The sequence below is a fragment of the Panthera leo genome, chromosome A1 (assembly GCF_018350215.1).
Source record: "Panthera leo isolate Ple1 chromosome A1, P.leo_Ple1_pat1.1, whole genome shotgun sequence".
In the NCBI taxonomy this organism is placed as follows: Eukaryota; Metazoa; Chordata; class Mammalia; order Carnivora; family Felidae; genus Panthera; species Panthera leo.
The window spans coordinates 156,137,911-156,156,892 of NC_056679.1; the positions used below are offsets into that span (position 1 = coordinate 156,137,911).

An 18,982-nucleotide genomic window follows, 5' to 3' on the forward strand; every position below is an offset into this window, starting at 1 on the left:
AGGGAGGGAATTGCCAGATCTGCTTGAAGCTGTATTTTTCACTGTACGTTATTAAAATGGAGCTCTGGATTTTGCAAAAGACTCTTGTGAGCTTGGTTAGTGTGAGTCAATATTCCTTATAGGAAATGAAATTGTCAGACTTTCAAAGCTACAGACCAGATCACAAATAAAGTGGAAATACCAATAAAATCATGTCCTTCCCAAGGGATCAGCTGGTCCTCTAGCAGTGGGGCAATGACAAAACACTTGCAAATACAATTGAAATAACTCAAATAGTTCTTACATAAAGCATTTTCTTATACAGGCTAAGAAAAAGGAAGCTTTTAAAAAGTGCCAAAACCTTTCCATTTTTGTAGGTTTTTCATATTTAAAAATAATAATTAACATAAATGTTGTAATGAGGTAATCGGGCGGGAGTCAATGCTCTTTGAGGACAGGGCCCCCCTCTAACCCAGTGCTAGATGCCATCTCTCATGATAAATCCTGTACCAAAAGACACACTAGTCACACCATCTGCTGCCTCCAGGGAGATAAGTTGCACATTTCAAAGTATGGCAACATTCCACTATAGCATAATGAAGAAAATGAAAAACATATTAGCAAACTGAACACTTTGGGGAAATTTCATTTTCAAATTGTGTGCTGTTTTGCTTTTAAAGAAGTAAAATTATTAAATAAAATGTGTGAGAGGAAGCAAATATTCTCCCTTGTAGCAAAATTACGAATGTTTTTACTTTGTGAAAAATAACATTATTTCCAACGAACGCATTAAAATCACACATATAATCCACATTCACAGAGTTGTTATGAACAAACATCTATAGCTGACGTGCACGTACTTTTGCTGAAATCAAATTTCAATCCTAAAATTTGTTAGATGATTTGCTAAATGAGAAAAATCAGCAATTAATCGAGAAACAATTCCACTTAATTTCTTCCCCAGAAACCCTCTGGGATCTAGAAATACAGTTGAGGCCATGTCAGACCAGCCAGTTCACAGCAACAAACATGAACGTGCTGACTTGGAAGCGTCACTACCTCTCTTGGGCGTTTCCACCACTGAAATTCTACCATCCACAGAAAAACTGAAGCACCAAAGAACAGAACGTGCAGCCTCAGTACAAGTTGCAAGTACACTGAGAGATTAAGAGCAAGACAAATCAGGTGCCCCTCTCCTACTTGACCAAGGCCAGTATTAAACTAGCCCATCTTGTCTGAAGAGCCATCAATCATGTACCAAGAGTGCCCCTCACAAAGGTACATCTCATCCAAGCCGTATAAATATAAAGCAAATAGAATTTTAGTGACAGACTACAAGGCCATTTGATCTATGAATTACACAGGCTCTGCAATTGCTTACACATGCCTGGAAACCTTCAGGCACTGACCCCTTCAGGGTCAGATGAGGCCAAGGATTCAAAAGGAAGAATCTGTAGCTGTTAATATTCTCCACGTATAAGCCTAAATAGGACAGTTGCCCCCTTCTCCCCATACCACCCCTCACTCAGTTCAACATCTGACTTTGTCCTAAGCAGCCCCCCATTCATCGTGCCTGTATATTGTGGACAGAGCAGATTTGCCAATGAAAAATGCAGTGAAGAGACCATTACTCTAGCCAAAATAACCTGGAAGCAGCATACTCTCTCTCTCATGGTGTGTTACCATCTACCTCAAACCCTTTGTCTAGATTGCCTCTCACGTTGGCTACCTGGCTGACTCACGTTCAGCTTAAGTGTCACCACGTCCTGGGCATATTTCCCGACTGGTCCGGCATTCACGTCAGATCTGCAATCTTCCACTGTATGTCTATGGTAACTTGCATGAGCCTCTAGTATAGCTATAGCCACTGATTTTTCAGTCTGTCTTCTCCACTGGATTCTGAATTCCTTGACAGCAGGGGCTGTGTCTGGCTCATTTCTTTATCTGCTGTGCCTAGAATGTTTGATGGATGGATGAATGAACAAACAGTCACAGATCCATCTATTTACTCAAAGTCTTGCTGGACTGAATAATGGGATAGAAGTATTCTTATAATCAACACAGTGTATTCTGTGGGTTACATAATACCTGGCTTTCATATGCTGGTAAATGTATTATTCTCTATATAATAAAGTAACAGGAGTCTGGGTTGTCCTTTATACAAAGTTACCTGTTTGCAGAGAGTCCTGACTATCTTTAAGTCCTTTAGAGAGCTGACTGTTGAAATGGACAAGTAGATGTTCATCACTGGCTTTGGGCTAAGTCAGATGCACAAATGCAGCAAAGACATAATCCTGATGAAAAGAGCTGACTGGGCAAGTGACACAGGTAAACAACAAAAACTTACATCAGGTTACTGACTCCTTTCCAAAGAGAGACCAATTCTCTCATCTTAGGACTCTTTTTATAGGTTTTAATTGATTAACTTGGAGTTAACAATTATTTGACAAGAAGAGAATCACAAGCTCCCATTCCGGGTCAATCACTAAATCACTAAAAGCTACTCTTTGTAGCTTTAAAACATTTCATTTTATAGAAAACTAAAATATTCCCTTTTTGCCTTCTATTTTTCTGAGTCACAACATTCATCCTGATATTTTTTCTTCCAAAATTCTATTCAGAATGATGACTGAATGCTCGAAGGGTATTTTAAGATTTAAATGAGAGACAAGGACAGATTTGTTACCTCAGGTGGGTGGAATTATAAGGTACATGGTGAGGCAGAGCAAGAGATTAGTGACTTTTACTTTCCACAATGCCCATATTATTTCACTTCTCCTGAGCATACATGTAATTTAAAATAGTTTCATAAAGGTTTTAAATAAATGAATTAACAAAGCCTCTTTCTGTTGGTGATCCTCTCCCTACCTCAGAAAGGCCTAAAAGCAAATGAAAGTCATTCCAGAACAGTAAATTGAGACCAGCAGCCAAAAAGAAGGAACAGCACAGCGGCATGCCTGAACATTGTGCTTTATGGTGTAAGTGTCAAGGGAGAAGAGAGCCCTAGTGGCTTGCTTCCCTGGTGCTGGCTATCTATCTGAGGTGACAACCAAAAACTGGTGAACATTAGAGAGTAGCATGTGCTGAACATTAACATGTATAACTGTCCATAAATGCCCTGAGAATTTGGAAAATGGGGGATTTTTGAGATCTCTGTGTCTGGAGACAGGCTTGATGGTGGACCCAAGCGGGTCAAGGACAGACTTGGAAGATGAGCCAAGGGAGCAAAGGAGACAAACCCAGGCAAAGGGGTAGGCATCACTGACACAGATACCAGGAAATGCTCAAGTTCGCAACAGTCATTCTCATATTCCAGCTCTATCAGTCTTCTCCTCTGGAGCCTCCAGTCTACCAATGACCTGAGGTGAAGTTGAGTCCTGGTCAGGCAATGGTGAAGGGTCTCTGTCTCTGAGAACAGATGTCCAGACCAAGTTTTGCCATGGATGCCGGAGCCCTCAACTTGGACCCCATCTCTAGATCCTGATTTCTGAATAACTCAAAATCCACAGCTGAAAACAAGATCTGGTACACATATTTTGTGTGTTCATTGATTAGTTGTTAAATATTGGCCCTTTCTGGTCACACCTGTTCTGCTTTAGACTCACGAATGACCAGCATCAGCTTCCTGAGCTTCTATTCTGCCTTGAACCCAGACCATGCATCACACAGCCAACACCTAATAAAAAGTTCTCTAAACATCTCTTTTCTCATTTCTGCTTTTTCTCCTCAGTCCTCCCTTCTCTCATTTTGCAATTATCAGGATGCTTGGGTTGTGCCTTACTATTTTATCCCTGGCCATATGTTTATCCTTACACCTTACTCTGGCCTGTGCAAAGAAGAGGATGAAATAATAACTAAAAATAATTATAACTTTTATAGAGCATAACCTGTGCTCCAGGCTTTGTGCTAAAAAGTTGCTGGGATTAATTGCTCTGAACTGCCCATTCAATAAGAAAGGTGCTGCATGCAGTCAAGAAAAAGGAAATTAAAATCAAGTGGTAGACAAAGATTTGAACCACAGGTTGCCATACTCTGGAGTATGCTGAGTTGTGGGTCTGTTATAAAAAAGGGATTTGTGAATGGAAAGACCAGATGAAGGAGGCTTTGAAATTGGGACTAAGGAGTTTGGTTTTGGTGCGTAGGCGATGTGGAGCCACTGTAAACTTCACAGTGGAATATATTTCTGTATATTTCATTCTAGCTTTTATCTCTTTGAATATTTGGTAATTCGTAATACAAGTTTGCCTGTGTCCTTTTGTTTACCACCTTTATTCTATCAGCATCAGTAACTCATGTATATATACATGGCAGTGTAACATGGAAAAACAAACCAGACCAAGAATCTGGAATGGCTGGCTAAATTGTGCTGTGGTAATTTGGCATAATGCTAAGTTATTCAGAATAAAAATTATGTCTTTGCATCGATGAATGGCAAAAAAAAAAAAGTTTGGTGAAAATGTAGAACCTACAATGATAAGTATAGATCCCCTCTTGTGAGGTGCAAAAGGATGTCTTTGTTATGTACATATAAAGGTCACTAGGAGAAAAGAAGAGCTGAATCAAGGTGGTGGCATTAAATTATAAACATTATTTCTGTGTTCCAAAAATGTGAATGCTATTTTCAATTGGTTTTTATAATAATAGAAAAACTTAAAGAGAAAAACACATTAATCCAGCAGAGATCAATGGACTGGAAGTCAAGGAGAGAGTAAGCAGGGGATCTAGCCACCAGTGGATGGGGCACTGGATTTCAAGAGTGGCAGTGCTGGGGGACAGAAAGTAACAGTGTGAGAAATGTTCAGAGGGAAAGCTCTGTGTCTAACAGAATACAGATGAAGGGAGATGGAAACTTCGTAAAGTCGTTCAAGATTTCTAGGCTGGGGCTGGAAAAATCTTAGTGCCATGAGTGGAAATCACACAACTCTAAAGAGGAGGCAGTTTCAGATGAAGGTAATTATGATGTGAGGATTTCTATATGAGATGAGAGTTATTACATTAAAATATTATTGCAGTGAAAATGTAAGTGTATGTGACCTAGAATCTCATTGAACAATTTTACAACCGGAGCTACAGATGACTCCGTGGCATAGATTTATAGGTTCACATTGCTGGGCCTAATCCATTCTGGGATTTGCACTTTTTAGCTTAAAATTTTAAAAATAAAATAAAATTTGGATGTTTTTACCTAGGTATGCACTCACCTCCATCCCATTGTATTAGGTCTTGCCTTCACATATTTATATTATTTGCCCAGGCCTGAAGGCATTTGATTTTGAAACCAGGATAACCATTCAAAGCCACAGAAGTGAAGGAGTTCATTGCTGAAAAGAGGTTAGGGAAGGATATAGAGTGTTTGAGAATGGGAGGACCAAGGCTAGGAGGCCTTTAGCAGTATCTGAGGAAAGAATAAATCAGAACAACTGTCTTAAAAGGAAACCCAGAAAGGGATATAGATGTAACTAGGGATGGGGGCGGAGGGAATAATCAATAACAGGGGGGAAAAATCTAAAGAAAATCACAATACTGAAGGGGCCTACTCAATGCCAAGAGAAATCAAGGACTCACACAAAGATAGACACGATGTCATTTGGGAGGTGGGGGGTATGACTTAAAAAAAAAGCATCCAGGGAGACAAAAAGGGGGGAAAGAGTCCTTTTGGCATCAAATTTCTCATAGGCAGTGTAAAATATAGGCAGATACAATTTCTTTATAAAGTTAAACATAAATGTACTAGACAATCCAGCATTCCCACTTCTAGGTATTATCCACATGAAATAAAAGCCTATGTTCATGTAAAAACCTGCACACAAATGGTTATAAAGACTACCCACAATCACCAATACTGTGAACAATCCAAATGTCCCTTAACAGGTAAATGGATCAACAAACCATTGAATGGAACATTCATACAATGGACTACTACTATTCTACAGTAAGAAGAACAATTGGAAGAATTTCAAATGCATCACGCTGAGTAAAAAGAGACAGATTGAAAAAGCAACATAGTATATAATTCTATTACTATACCTTCCTGAAAGAAGAAAACCACACAGGGAACAGATCAGTGATTGCCAGGGATTGAGACAGGGAAGAAATTGACTACAGAGGGTCATTGCAAGAGAACCTTTTTAAATGATTTCTTTTTAAAAATTAATGTTTATTTATTTTTGAGAGAGATAGAGTGCAAGCAGGGGAGGGGCAGAGAGAGAGGGAGATACAGAATCCAAAGCAGGGTCGAACTCACCGACTATGAGATCATGACCTGACCCAAAGTCGGTTACTTAACCGATTAAGCCACCCAGGTGCCCCTAAGTGATTTTGCTAGTCATGATTGTTCAACAATTTCATGCATGTTTCAACTCAGAACTATATACGCCACTCGTGAATTTTATTTTATGTAAAATAAAAGTACATAATATAAACAATACAAATCAATTTAAAAATGGAGGTTGTACCATATGACATCAAAGTGGCCAGTGGAAGAGCTAAAATGAAATTTTATTAGTAGCGCTTGAAGAGGAGGGGACAGGAGATGGTAGTTCAAATTCTATATCTTTCAGTGCAAGGAATCAATCATATTAAGTTGATAAAGTTTTAACAATTACTGGTGTAGCATATCCCTTAGATGTGTCAACTCAAATAAATAAAAAAAGAAATGGCTCAAATGGTTACAAGTGAGTGGGATTTCTGTGACTGAGGAGCTGGGGTGGGGAACTTTCTCTTTCATATCTTCCTGTACCATTTGAAATAATACACGTGTATGTATTGCTTATAGTTGATTACAAAACAAATTTCACAGTTATATTAATACACATATTCTGGATACAAAAACATCTTCATTTAAAATTTTTTTCACCAGAGCTCCTATTTTGGGGGAAAAAAATCAGATTTAAGGCTGCCCCTCAGGGTACATAAAGGTGAGAGTCTCATTGACAACTTAAGAAAGCACTATAGACATCCTAACTAGTTTCACACACAACACAACAGAAAAGTACTAAAATAATAATATCAGAAATGTTAAGAAAGTGAACATTATTGTTCACATTTGTTACCTTATTTCACTATATTTAGCAAACATTTAAATCTCTCTCATAATTATGTCATAATGAAAATATCTTCAGAGATAATTTCCTGTCTTTACGCTGATGTAGCAACATAAACAGAGACATCCTATGGTGACCAATAAGCCGAAAAAGCAGTCAATGGCCTTTTCATCGTCAACCAAAATGAGTCAATGGGTCTATGACAACTACTCGTGGATGCACCCATGTTGAAACTTTTTGCAGAAAAACATCACAGAGGGTTTGGGTTCTGAAAAGAATTTGACAGGGGAAAGACTTAAAGAAGAGTTATTGAAAAAAAGAATGTACTTCATACAAGCAAGTTTTTAATAGCTTTTGATATATTGCAAGAACCCCAAAGTGCCAGTATGTGAATGCATAATTAGGTAGGCACAAATTCATTACAAAGTGAATTTTGGTTCAACTTGACAAGTGAAAAATTCTCCCATGGCTGCTTTTGAGAAAATTATTATACCTTCCTTTCATCAAAATGTTGCCAATTCTGCGTTTCTGTCAATAGCATTTAACCTATTTATTTAGGTAGCCTGTTTTCTGCTTCACTGAATTAATGCAGACCTTCATTTAAATCACATTCCTATTAATTTATACAATACATACACATACACTCTCTCACGTAGGAGAGAACCACTGTTTGCACCCCACAATGGTGGCAATGGAGAAATGCACCACTTACATGCCTACAGTCATCATGGGGATGAGTGGCCCTCGTTGTCATTGCTCAACATCTCCCCTGTGCTCAGGACATGCTTCCATGTGGACTTTAGCCAATGTCTGAGCACAATGGAGGTAGTAATGCCAGCCCACGCCTGCAGGACATGAGACTATTCTAGTGTGTGGACCTTAGCTCGTGGAGTCACATGGGCCTTGTTGAAACCTTATAACTACCCTCTACCCATGACTCTTTCTACCCCACCCACCTCCCCTCTCTCCTTTCACAGCTAACAGATCAGCAACTTGGTCTGAAGGTTTATTTGCCTACCCACCCTCTTCCTCTGTACCCTTCATATGTAGCTCTTCCAGAAAACTTCCTGCATCTCTAATCCTATCTACTTGCAGGATTTAATCTGACACACTGACTCTGAAGAAAGGGTAAGCTTGGCTCCTCTCCACCTCAAGGATATCTGGGCCACACCATCTTCAAAGAGAATATATGGTACCTAACTTTTATGCAAATTAGGAATAGAGTAAACTGAGCCCTCAAGCTTCCTTGGAAATGTTTCTTTCTTTCTTTCTTTCTTTCTTTCTTTCTTTCTTTCGGGGAGAGGAGCAGAAAGATACACACACACACACACACACACACACACACACACAGAGATAGAGAGAGAGAGATAGAGAGAGAGAGAGAGAGAGAGAAAGAGAGAGAGAGAGAGAGAGAGAGAGAGAGAGAGAGAGAGAATCTCAAGCAGCCTCCACACTCAGCGGGAAGCCTGACAGGGCTTGATCCCATGACCCTGAGATAATGACCTGAGCTGAAATCCAATAGTTGGATGCTTAACCAACTGAATCACCCCAGGTGCCCCATGAATGTCTTTTATATGTGTGATGTATACTCTCTTCCTCAGCCTCTAGCCATAGTCTTTAACCTGGCCTTCACTTTTTTGGATTATCCTGTCCCTCAACTTCAGAGAAAAGTGGTCAAGAACGTGGACATGAACGGGAATCCAGGCACCATCACTTAGACCTCTGTGCCTATGTGCCTTAGTTTCCTTGTCAAGAAAACTATAATAATATATAACCTTATAAGGTTATTTATAAGGTTATTGTAAGGATTTACAGTTAAATACGTGTATGCAATTCACTTAAGTTATGCCAGCCAGGTGGCAATTGACCTCCAGGTTTGCTGTCTTCATTATCATCAGTAGATTTACAGTGAATACATAGCTAATTAAAAAAAAAAAATGACCAAAGGGTACAAACTTCCAGTTATAAGATGAAGACCTAGAGAATGGCATAGAGATTATAGTTGTGACCATATTATACACTTGGAAGTTGCTTAGCAAGTAGATCTTAAATGTTCCTTCCACAAAAAGGATATGGCAATTATGTGATTGATGGAGGGGTTCATTAGCACTACGGTGGTAATCGTTTCACAATACATAAGTGTATCAAATCAACACATGGTACACCTTAAACTTCTACAATGTTATGTATCAAGCGTATCTCAATGAAGCTGGAAAAAAGAAACTTGATCAGGAATACGGTGTAGTCGATAAAGCACCAGATACAGTCTCAGAAGACTTCGTTTTGAGTTCCAGATGCCATTTATTACCTGTGACCTTAGGAGCGTGATTCAATGTTTTGCAACCTCACTGGTACCTGTCTCTTATTACGTAGTTGTTGTGAGGGTCAGAGGAGATGTGGCAAAGTACTTTACACACTACAAAAGACGGTATATAGAAGTTACCAAACAGAAAACAATATACAGGTACCAGTTTGTTTGGTCCATGCACAGAGGCCCTAACTCCTGAAAATCTTGAGGGTCACAGTGTTAAAGTCTTACATCCTAAATACACTTTAGATGTGCTGCTTTGGGAGTTAAGGATGGGCGGGAAGCCTGCTCCTACTTGAGCACATACTGGTGATGGGTAGAGAGTCACTGAGTCTGAGGCCTTCCCTTTGGGGGAGGTGGAAAGAAAAGGGTTTTTTATAGAGAGAGCGAGAACATGAAAAATACCCAGATTTGAATGCCACGGCATATGTAATGTATGTAATGGCTCAGAGGTGTGTTATTTCTAAAATCAGCTTCCCCCTTTTTTAAACCCATCTCTCCATCACCAGGCAGCCTGCTGCTGCATCAGGAATTTACTGCTGTGAGCAACCATAAACATTGTGCTAATGGCTGCACTGCCCGAGGACGGACATTGCAGAGTGCAGTGTGCGCAGTTAAAGGCCACAGACGATATTTTCTACTCTCTGCACACCACAGGGCACACACATTATCATCTGATATAGCAGAAAGGTACTTTAATAATTATTATTATTAAAAGCAAACAATCAACTCCACAAATCAACAGCTCTTCTAAAACATGTTTTCTAATCTCTGTTTCCTCTCAGATGTATGGTTATTGTCCACCTGGAAAGGCCCCAAAGTGATAGCCAGAAATCTGCTGCCACCACCCCTTCTGCTGTTCCTGCCGTCCTATTTAATTGTGTTTGCTCAACTCGAAGCCAAACTCATATGCAGTATATTTAGATGGTTAAAATAGCATAGCATTCCTCTGTATTCACAGATTATTTTCAATGCCACAATTCTTGGGAATTAGTCTGGAATAAATAAGGTAAAGCTACATAAATTTGTTCCAGTGACAAAGAAAACAATATCAAAATGGCAATCTGGAGATTCGCCATGAATGAAGGAATATACAGTGTCCCTCCTGGTGAACTCTCCTGCAAATGCAATCACCGTCTCATTCGCTAGTCTGGATTTATTTTAAAGTCAGTGAGAAAGAAAGCGAGGAACTAATAGTAAGAAACGGATTCAAAAGATCAATGTACAATCACTGTACTTACTCTTACATAGCATTAGAGGTAAAGGCGTAGAACTGATATATATGTTGATTTTCTGAACCTCAGAGGAGCCTTTTTTTCCCCCGCAATGGCAAATTTTTTAAATTGAAAAACATCTATCATTAATATATATTCGGGATCTCTCTCTGAGGTCTCAGCGACTACATTTTTTTTTTCAAATGCCTTGAACATCGCAAATTTACAAAGGCTTGGTTAGATACTTCTGTCAGCTAACACTACCTTAAATTTTTCAACTTGTGTTTTTAGTATCATTTAATGAATACAAACCCTACCATCCAAATGTCACAAGATTTCTGAATCGCGGAATAAAGAACGGACCTTGTTGCTGAACAGGTTATGACTTGAACTGGATCAATTAATTAAAAATAAAGACCAGTGTTCCATGCTTTTAATCTGAGCCAAATGTCGCATAATAATAAAAACAGGCATTTTAAACACACAGAGTTTAACCAGATTTTCAGCTGAATGTGGAAAATGTAGAGAATGATCATGCAGCTCGATAATTTTTTTACTTGAGATTTTCCAGAATATACTTCTCATATCTACATGACTATTGATCCAAACTCACATTTAGAGAATGCCAACTCTGTGCTCATCTGTCAGGAGCCGACTTTTCCCCTGTATTCTTATTCCTCATTTGTCTGTTAACTAATTCAACAAATATCACTCAAAATCTATTGTAGATATCTGATAGCTGTTCTAGGTACTGTAGACACAGTGTGAGCAAAACAGGTAAGGTGCTATTCTCATGGAGTTTATATTCTACCTGGGGTGGGGGGGGGGGCAGGAATGGAGGGGGCAGGATTAGGAGAAAACCAACAGAAAGTAAGAGTTCAGATACTGATAACCCAAGAAAGCACAGTAGAATACAATGCTAGGGTGATCTGGAGGGTACCTTTAGGTGGGAGATAAGGAAAGGCTTCTCTGAGGAGGTAACATGTACCTCAGATGGACAACCTGGCAGCTACCATGTGAAGAGCTGAGGGAACTGCGAGTACAGAGACCCTGAAACAATAAAGAGCTTGGAGAATCCCAACAATAGGAAGAAGACAATGAACTCAGAACATCATGAATTGGGAGAACTGCTTTGAGATGAGGCCTGACAGTGAGCAGAGGGCACATCCCTACCAAGTTCTCAGGTAGTCACTTTAAGATTGGTTCTGCCTTTGGAATCATCGCAGAGCCAGCCTGTGGAACAAATAACCAGTATTGTCTCAGATCCAGATACAGCTGGTGCCACGCATCTCCTTTCTTCCTATGTCTGAACTGTCCTTCACACGGTCATCTCTTGAGTATCTCCTAAGTGACTCATGTGGCATTTAGACACCCTGCTTCTTGCCCATTTTGTCACTGTTTGCCTTCCAAAGCCATGATGGAGGTCTGGTTCACTCCAGGCTTGGGGTCTTTAGAGAGTAAGTCCATGGATGGTCTGCTTATGATATTAAATTTGAAGACCAGGCACAAAAGAATTTAGAAGGTGAATATAAAGGATTCCCTGCTCCTCAACTTTTTTCAAATTTTTACATTTGTGTTCACTCTTCTTTGTACCATTATGTCCTCAGATAATAATTGCTCCCCATATATACACTTGACCAAAGTGCAGACATAGATTAGTATAAACCTACTACCAATTAAAGACAGAAAAAGAAAACAAGTTTAATTGCTGAGTTTGAAAAAAAAGAATTCAGCATATTCAGCCGAACTACTATAGGTAGTTCACAATAGTATGTAAAAGTATCACTTTACGGATGTAGGATAAAATTCATAACTCTCATTCTAAAGCTCAGTGTTCTGTGGTCTCACTTTCAAATGCATATTCTCAAATAGCCGTGTTGTCAAAACTTCAAGGTACCATTTAAAAAATAAATAATAATAATAAATAATAATAAATAGTAATAGTAAATAATAAATAATAATAAATAATAAATAAAAATTCCCTCTAAGGTAGATCAATTATACTCATAGCTTGCACTATGTAGTAGTTTGGAGTAGAATGCCTTTCAGAGCATTCTTTAAGGTTCCAAGGTTCTTTAATAAAGTGATAGTCTAGCTGTTTCTATTAAAGATTCACGACCCTTTTCCAATAAAACTGTTTTGACCTGTTACTTCTGGCTAAATTTGTGGGAGTTCTATTTTCTCACTCTTGCACATGCTGTCTCAGGGAAATAGACTTTAATAGCTATTGTCCTAATTGAAGTGTATCTAAAGTTGTTAAACAAAAATAACAACATGCAATTTTGTTAAAAACACAAATTCACTTCAAAGTGAACATTATACATAGCAAATGCAGAAAGGTTTGAAGGGTGTGTTGCCCCCAGAGCACCATTTAGTGGACCGGAAGCACCAATTCACAGCTGAAAACACTCAGTAAGATAGAATACAGTTAGTCAGCAAAGGCTCAAAACTTTACAGACAGCAGGGAAAAACTGAGTTATCTTTCCTAGTTTGTTCCCAGACAGACATTTAACATTATGTAAACATCACACAACCATAGATTCAACAAAGACCTGGTGTCTCCTCTACCACCCCACCTTCCATCTCCCAAGCAACTTTGGGAGATGATAGGAGCCACTCCAGGGGACTTGTGCATGAACAGAGTGCATTTTCAACTACTGCCTGCCAGGTGGTAAGCTTGCTGGGAGAAGGCTGTCCTTGATGGGAAAGCTAGATGGTTCAGCTTTGTACATGATGGGCAGGAGAGCTTCCTTCAGGGGTGAAATATTAGAAACACCATCGTGACCACACATTTAAGCTCCAGCTTTCACTGGCAATAAAGCTACCCTTTTTAAACCTCCACTTAAGAAATTATGGGAAATACTGGTTATCTCTCCCTCCTGATATTTTCATATATATACCCAGATTTGTCAAGGATGATTTGACTATTCTGTCATTGCTATCAGGAAAAAATATATATTTAATATTTATATCAAAAAGATATGAACATTCTACATCACAAAGATTCTATACAAAATAATTCTCATACTGAACTACAAGCAAACAAATGATGCTTGAATTTAAAAGTTGCACACATATGTAGCTTATGTGAAAATGTCATACTTGATAGAGAAATCCAATTTTTAAAGATAACACCTTACAGTTTTCACCAAAGACTTTAAAGTATTTTAAAATCTATGTTAATTGATCCAAAATAAAAGGAAATGTTTATACTTTTCTGCAAAATAAATTACATGTGTAGGTTCCCAGGCTGAAATCACGTTATCATTTTGTTGGATTGTCCTGGGGTGTGCGTGTGTGTGTGTTTATGTGTGTGTAAAATAATATGCAACTGAAGCTTTAGCAAGAAAGTGCCAAAATAACTGGCTTCAAAGCAAAAAATTCAATCATGACAGTTTTACTTACATGTTTCCCCTGATGAGACTGGTTGATTTGGCTTGGCATTTTGTACGCATTCATTAAATTATTGTAAACAAATATATAGTATTCTAATGACATTCAAGTTGGTAACTTTTGGTGTGTACAATGTTGTGCTATTGTATATACAAATTCAAAAATATTTGAAATTCAGACTAAAACCAACTAATTTCATCTCAAAAAATTTTGTACTGCCTTTTGTAAATGCTTACTATGGGAAAACAGCATTTAGAAAGTATACTTGATCTACTTCCATCTCTCACTCTCTCTCTCTCTCTCTATACACACACACACACACACACACACACACACACACACACACACATATATGCATATAATATATAAAGGATATATGTATATATATATCCCCCAACCAGATCCCCCAAATCACAAATCTCATTACCTGTTTTTGAGCAGTACACTGAAGGTCATCTTATCCAGTCCCAGATAATTTGGCAGCAAGTTTGACCAATTCCAGCTCCATTTTGTGATGGCTGACTGTTGATAAATGGGAAGACGCTATTGTTAGTTATTAATCAGAGTTAATATGATCAGTAAATTAAAGCTCCAGCTGTGATAGACTAACTAAGAAGGAGGGGGGTCCAGAACAAGGACTTAGACAGATAGCATCAATCATGTCCACAGAAGAAGGTTTTTATTCCAATAAGACAGCAATTAATTTATAAATCCATTTGGGGATGTAGTCATTATTTATAAAAATATAAATCAATTTCTTGAGTCGTTATTCTTCCAAGTGCTAATGGCATTTGCCCAACAAGTTTCTCTGAGAGGGTGACTCTTTGAAAAGTGAAATAATTGGCAACTTTTTCATATATCCATTCATGGTTTTTATTTCTTTAGCATCCAGAGCTCTGATGTAAAAAACAAACTTAGAAGTGCTAGGACTCAAATTACAAGACACTTCATTAGAGTATGGTATCAACGTTATTTTGGTTAAGAAAATGCTTTAAAGTGGAAATGAGAATGAGCTGTGAATGTAAAAAGCATTCTTTTTTCTCATTTAATAGGTAATTTCACAACAAAGTAAAGAGAAAAATTACTGTGAAAGATAATCTCATAATTCAGAGCAGAATAAAACATGCCATTTATTTAAATGAAGTGAGGATAATTCAACAGCTACAATGATTATTTATGGTTTGGAGCCGTCTAATGTACAACATAGAGAAGCAGCCAATAAACTCAAACTTATACAATATATTTGTTTTCAAGTATTACAGATGCTTGCATTCCTTAAAATGAAATAGTTGTGCTAATAAGAGTCCAGGCCGATGTTTAAAATCCTACAAGAACTATGCCCTGTCACTTGCTGATTAATGGAGCACCACAATCCTGTCATAGAGCAGGAGAATTCTGCCCCGGGTTGTCAGCATTTGAAGGTCTTATTCTACTACAGTATTGATGAATGTAGACTAGGGTCGTAACAGGCATGGCAAAAATATTATCTGCATCCCGAATTAGGCCATTGTTTTAATTCTTATTTTCATCAGAGCTCTAGGTCAAGCAATCCTTCTCTTCTGCCCTGTTAGTTCAAATAGTCTGTCAAAAAGCTTTTTCCTTTTTATTCAGCAAAAGAACAAACAAAGCAAAAGCAACTTTAGACTTCAAATACTTTGGCATAAATTTGATCTATTCACGTAATGACTGAAGCAGGTAGCTTCAACAGTGGCATAATCTGATGTTAAAAACATGTGGTATTTATCACATTGACTTTATTCCAAGTATCCTGACTTAAAGATCAGGAATATGTTTAGGGTTATAAGAAGGGAAACTTATCTCATTCCACTTAAAACAGGAGCTCAAGGCTTTATTTATAATTAATTATAAACTGTTATTATTTTCCTGATAAATTAGATAAATTCATAATAATTGCTAAGTGTTCTTTGAGTGTGTGGATCAGGGATGGGGGTGGGCACAAGAGAGGGAGAAGACTGTTACAAAATGCCTGGTTTTTCAGGCCTTCTGTAGACACAGCCTAACAGATGTTCCCACTGCCCATGGCGAGCTGACCTGGTCAAAAGTTAAATTATACAGACCAAACATATGAATCAGTTTGACAAATAGAAAGAAGGTAAAATAACTATTTCAAAGTCAATTCATGTAGACCATATAGGTAAGAACAAGGCCTTTTGCTTCCTAGCCAAAAAAAAGAAAAAAGCTTATGAGTAAGTATTCAGACACAAAGCACCTTTTTTATTTATGTAAAAAAAAAAAACAAAAAACAAAATACACGTTTAAGGTAAACTTACTATTTTCCACATACCTGATCTAGCATGTTTTCACTAAATGCCTTGTACACATGGAAAGGGTTAAAGGCAGAAGGCTGATCTTCCACACTCCTCAAGGTCGTCTTTAAAGGTCTGATGGGTAATGGCTTTTCCTCTGCACCATTCATAGAAAACAGCTGTTCTTTTAAATATTCCTTCAAGGGGGGAAAAAAAATTACAAGTCGTGATGGTGGGAAGCATATATTCTCTTTAAAAATACACTGATCAATATCCAAATCTACCCTTTCAGCACATTTGCTAGATTACAGTGTATTACTTGCCTCAGGACAGAATACATTTTCGGAAGAAACATAGCAGAATACCAATCAGCGTTGCAACAAACCCATCAAAAACAGGTTCACCTAATATATAGGATAGATTAGAAAACCATTTTACCAATTCTCACATAATGAATGTATGCTTGATATATCAGGATGTTTTTAATAGGCATTGTCTTGTCATTGGTTCATGTGTTAACATGTCTGGTTACCAAAACTTAACTCAGATGCATGATTACTCACAGGACAAGATTGCTCATTCATTCATTAAGTGAAGTTGTTATCTACTTCATGCTCAGCAGAGTGCTAAGTACTCTGATATTTCACTGCAAGCAATCTTACTCTATGTAGAATTAATTATAATTCAAACTCCTAAATTCTATTTCCATGCTCTTGACTGGAAAATATCAAGGTTCAAAAGAAGCTCAACATACGTAATTCTAACACCCCAACTGCCAGTGGCAGCCTGGGCAAAAAAGTCAATCTACTGCATTATATTTCATTCTCCATCCATAAATAAATAAGGTGAATGATCCTAATCTATTTTATTAGACTTCTTCTAGAAGACAACAATTAAAATGACTTACAGTTTCCTATAAACTATCAAATAGTAATGACTTAATGTTAATAAGTCATTTAATACATAAGGAATATAAACATTTTTCTGATTTTCAGTTTTTCTTCAAGAGTAGGGCTAGGTTCACAGCATTAGAGCTGAAAAGGATGTCAGAGGTCATCTGGAAAACCCTTGGTACCCACAGTCTAGGGCCTAGACCATTCAAGTCAGCCTTTCTTGGGAACTTAGAAAACCCGAATCTCAGACCCCACACCAAATAAAATCTGATCACTAACAGTGTTTCCCAGGAGATTGGTAGGCATATGAAAGTTTAAATAACTCTAGCCCACCCCACATTCAGTGGTTGATTCTGAAAGGTCATGGGCTGAGCCTGAGGTTACACAGGGGTGAGTGGTAGAGTGTGAGTGAGAATCCCCATATTTGGTTTCAGTTCACTGTGCTTTTTCCTGTGGCTCTGTAACTTCGGGAATAGAGAATGCCCACTGCACTCATCCTGGAAGGTAAATTTGAGTTCCTGAAACCGTAAAAATCACCACTTAACAATGATAATCATTTCTTAAACTTGCTCATTGTGGACCACATCTCCTTAGATTAATTCCATAACACACACACACACACACACACACACACACACACACACACACACACACACAGACTCCTACTAAGTATCATTAGATAATAATAAAGCCACCAAAAAAGAATTTTATGCCTAGATTTAGATTTTTACACAGAAATAAAATTTCTCTGCATTATGATTTCGGAATGTAAAATTTTAAAAAGGAATAAAAGATTCTAACGAGAACAACTGCTTTGTTTTGGCTAATGGCAATCTGTTTCAACTGATTTCCCCTTACATTGCTGCATTTCGGCTTTTTTTGTTCCACAATTCAAAAAAGATAAAGTGCTGTGTTGCAAGTTGTCAACACAATGGTGTTTTTTCCCTTGTTAATTTCTCTGGCCTCTCTGCTATCTTGACCATGGTTGCTACCCCTTCTAAAAAAAACTGATTTTCTGCGGTGTCGTCGCTTTAACCGGATTCACTGCTAAATCTGATGTACTTCTTTGGAAAAAAAATATATTCTTCTTTTAACATCCTTTTGAACACTCTACCGGTGCAGTTACATTAAAGCTTATTTCTCTACCCACCGTTTCTGCATTTTTCTCCACTGGAAGAGCTCCACCAGTCCCAGGACCTCAACTACCAAACTCACTGAGGCCACCAAAAACTATAGTCACGGCCTTCCTCATCTTTGCTCATGGCCAGGTTCTTCAACTACCCACTGAACTTTTAACTAAGACATCTGACCTTTGTCTCAAAGACAAACATTCTTAAACTCATTTCGTCTGATAACTTTGTTGTTACTCGATGGCACACTCATTCTTCCCCTTACCCATGCCTATACTTGTCAATGCATCTGTATTTGTGCTGCCATTTGGAAGCATATTAAACAGTACACCTGAAAATGCTAAAGACTCATAACGCTCAGCAAATGAACACGTTTCACAGTGCAAATTTTACCTACAGCATAGCAATGCCTCAGTATAAAAGCAGTTCGAAGTAGTAACACTAGGTGCCTAGTCAGCCTTATGTTGTTATTGAATTTTTTGCCTGTTTTGTTTTAGTAGTCATAAGACAAAGGGCTCACTACTTTTTCTGGCTCTAGCCTCACCTCACAGCAGGCCTCTTACCTTGCCGCGATGTTTCTCATTCGGGAACAGTAAATCAACAAGTACGTGGCTTGACATCCCATGTGATAAACACTGCCCTAACAGTAAGTTTCTTCAGTTGTAATGAAAGAAAAATCCTAACTCTGAACTTAATTGATCAAAATGAGGCAGTGCCCCAGTGAAGAGCCTTATATACAACAGGTCTCACAATAG

The 18,982-nt window shown here is 38.1% G+C and overlaps 1 protein-coding gene across 9 annotated transcripts in view; it reads right to left on the minus strand.

The window, feature by feature from the left end:
* KIAA0825 (KIAA0825 ortholog) overlaps positions 1 to 18,982 on the minus strand; it is a 293,878-nt gene that overhangs the window by 85,163 nt on the left and 189,733 nt on the right. For 5 of the 9 annotated variants that reach the window (XM_042943346.1, XM_042943374.1, XM_042943382.1 and 2 more), the window contains 3 exons: positions 16,243 to 16,401; positions 14,365 to 14,459; positions 5,181 to 5,300 (listed from right to left, as the gene is read on the minus strand). In XM_042943346.1, coding sequence (XP_042799280.1) covers positions 5,222 to 5,300; positions 14,365 to 14,459; positions 16,243 to 16,401 — 333 coding nt within the window. In that variant the 3' untranslated portion in view covers positions 5,181 to 5,221. Of the gene's footprint in view, positions 1 to 1,910; positions 1,933 to 5,180; positions 5,301 to 14,364; positions 14,460 to 16,242; positions 16,402 to 18,982 lie in introns of those variants that run through there. The other 4 variants (XM_042943406.1, XM_042943366.1, XM_042943416.1 and 1 more) reach the window with 2 other exon arrangements.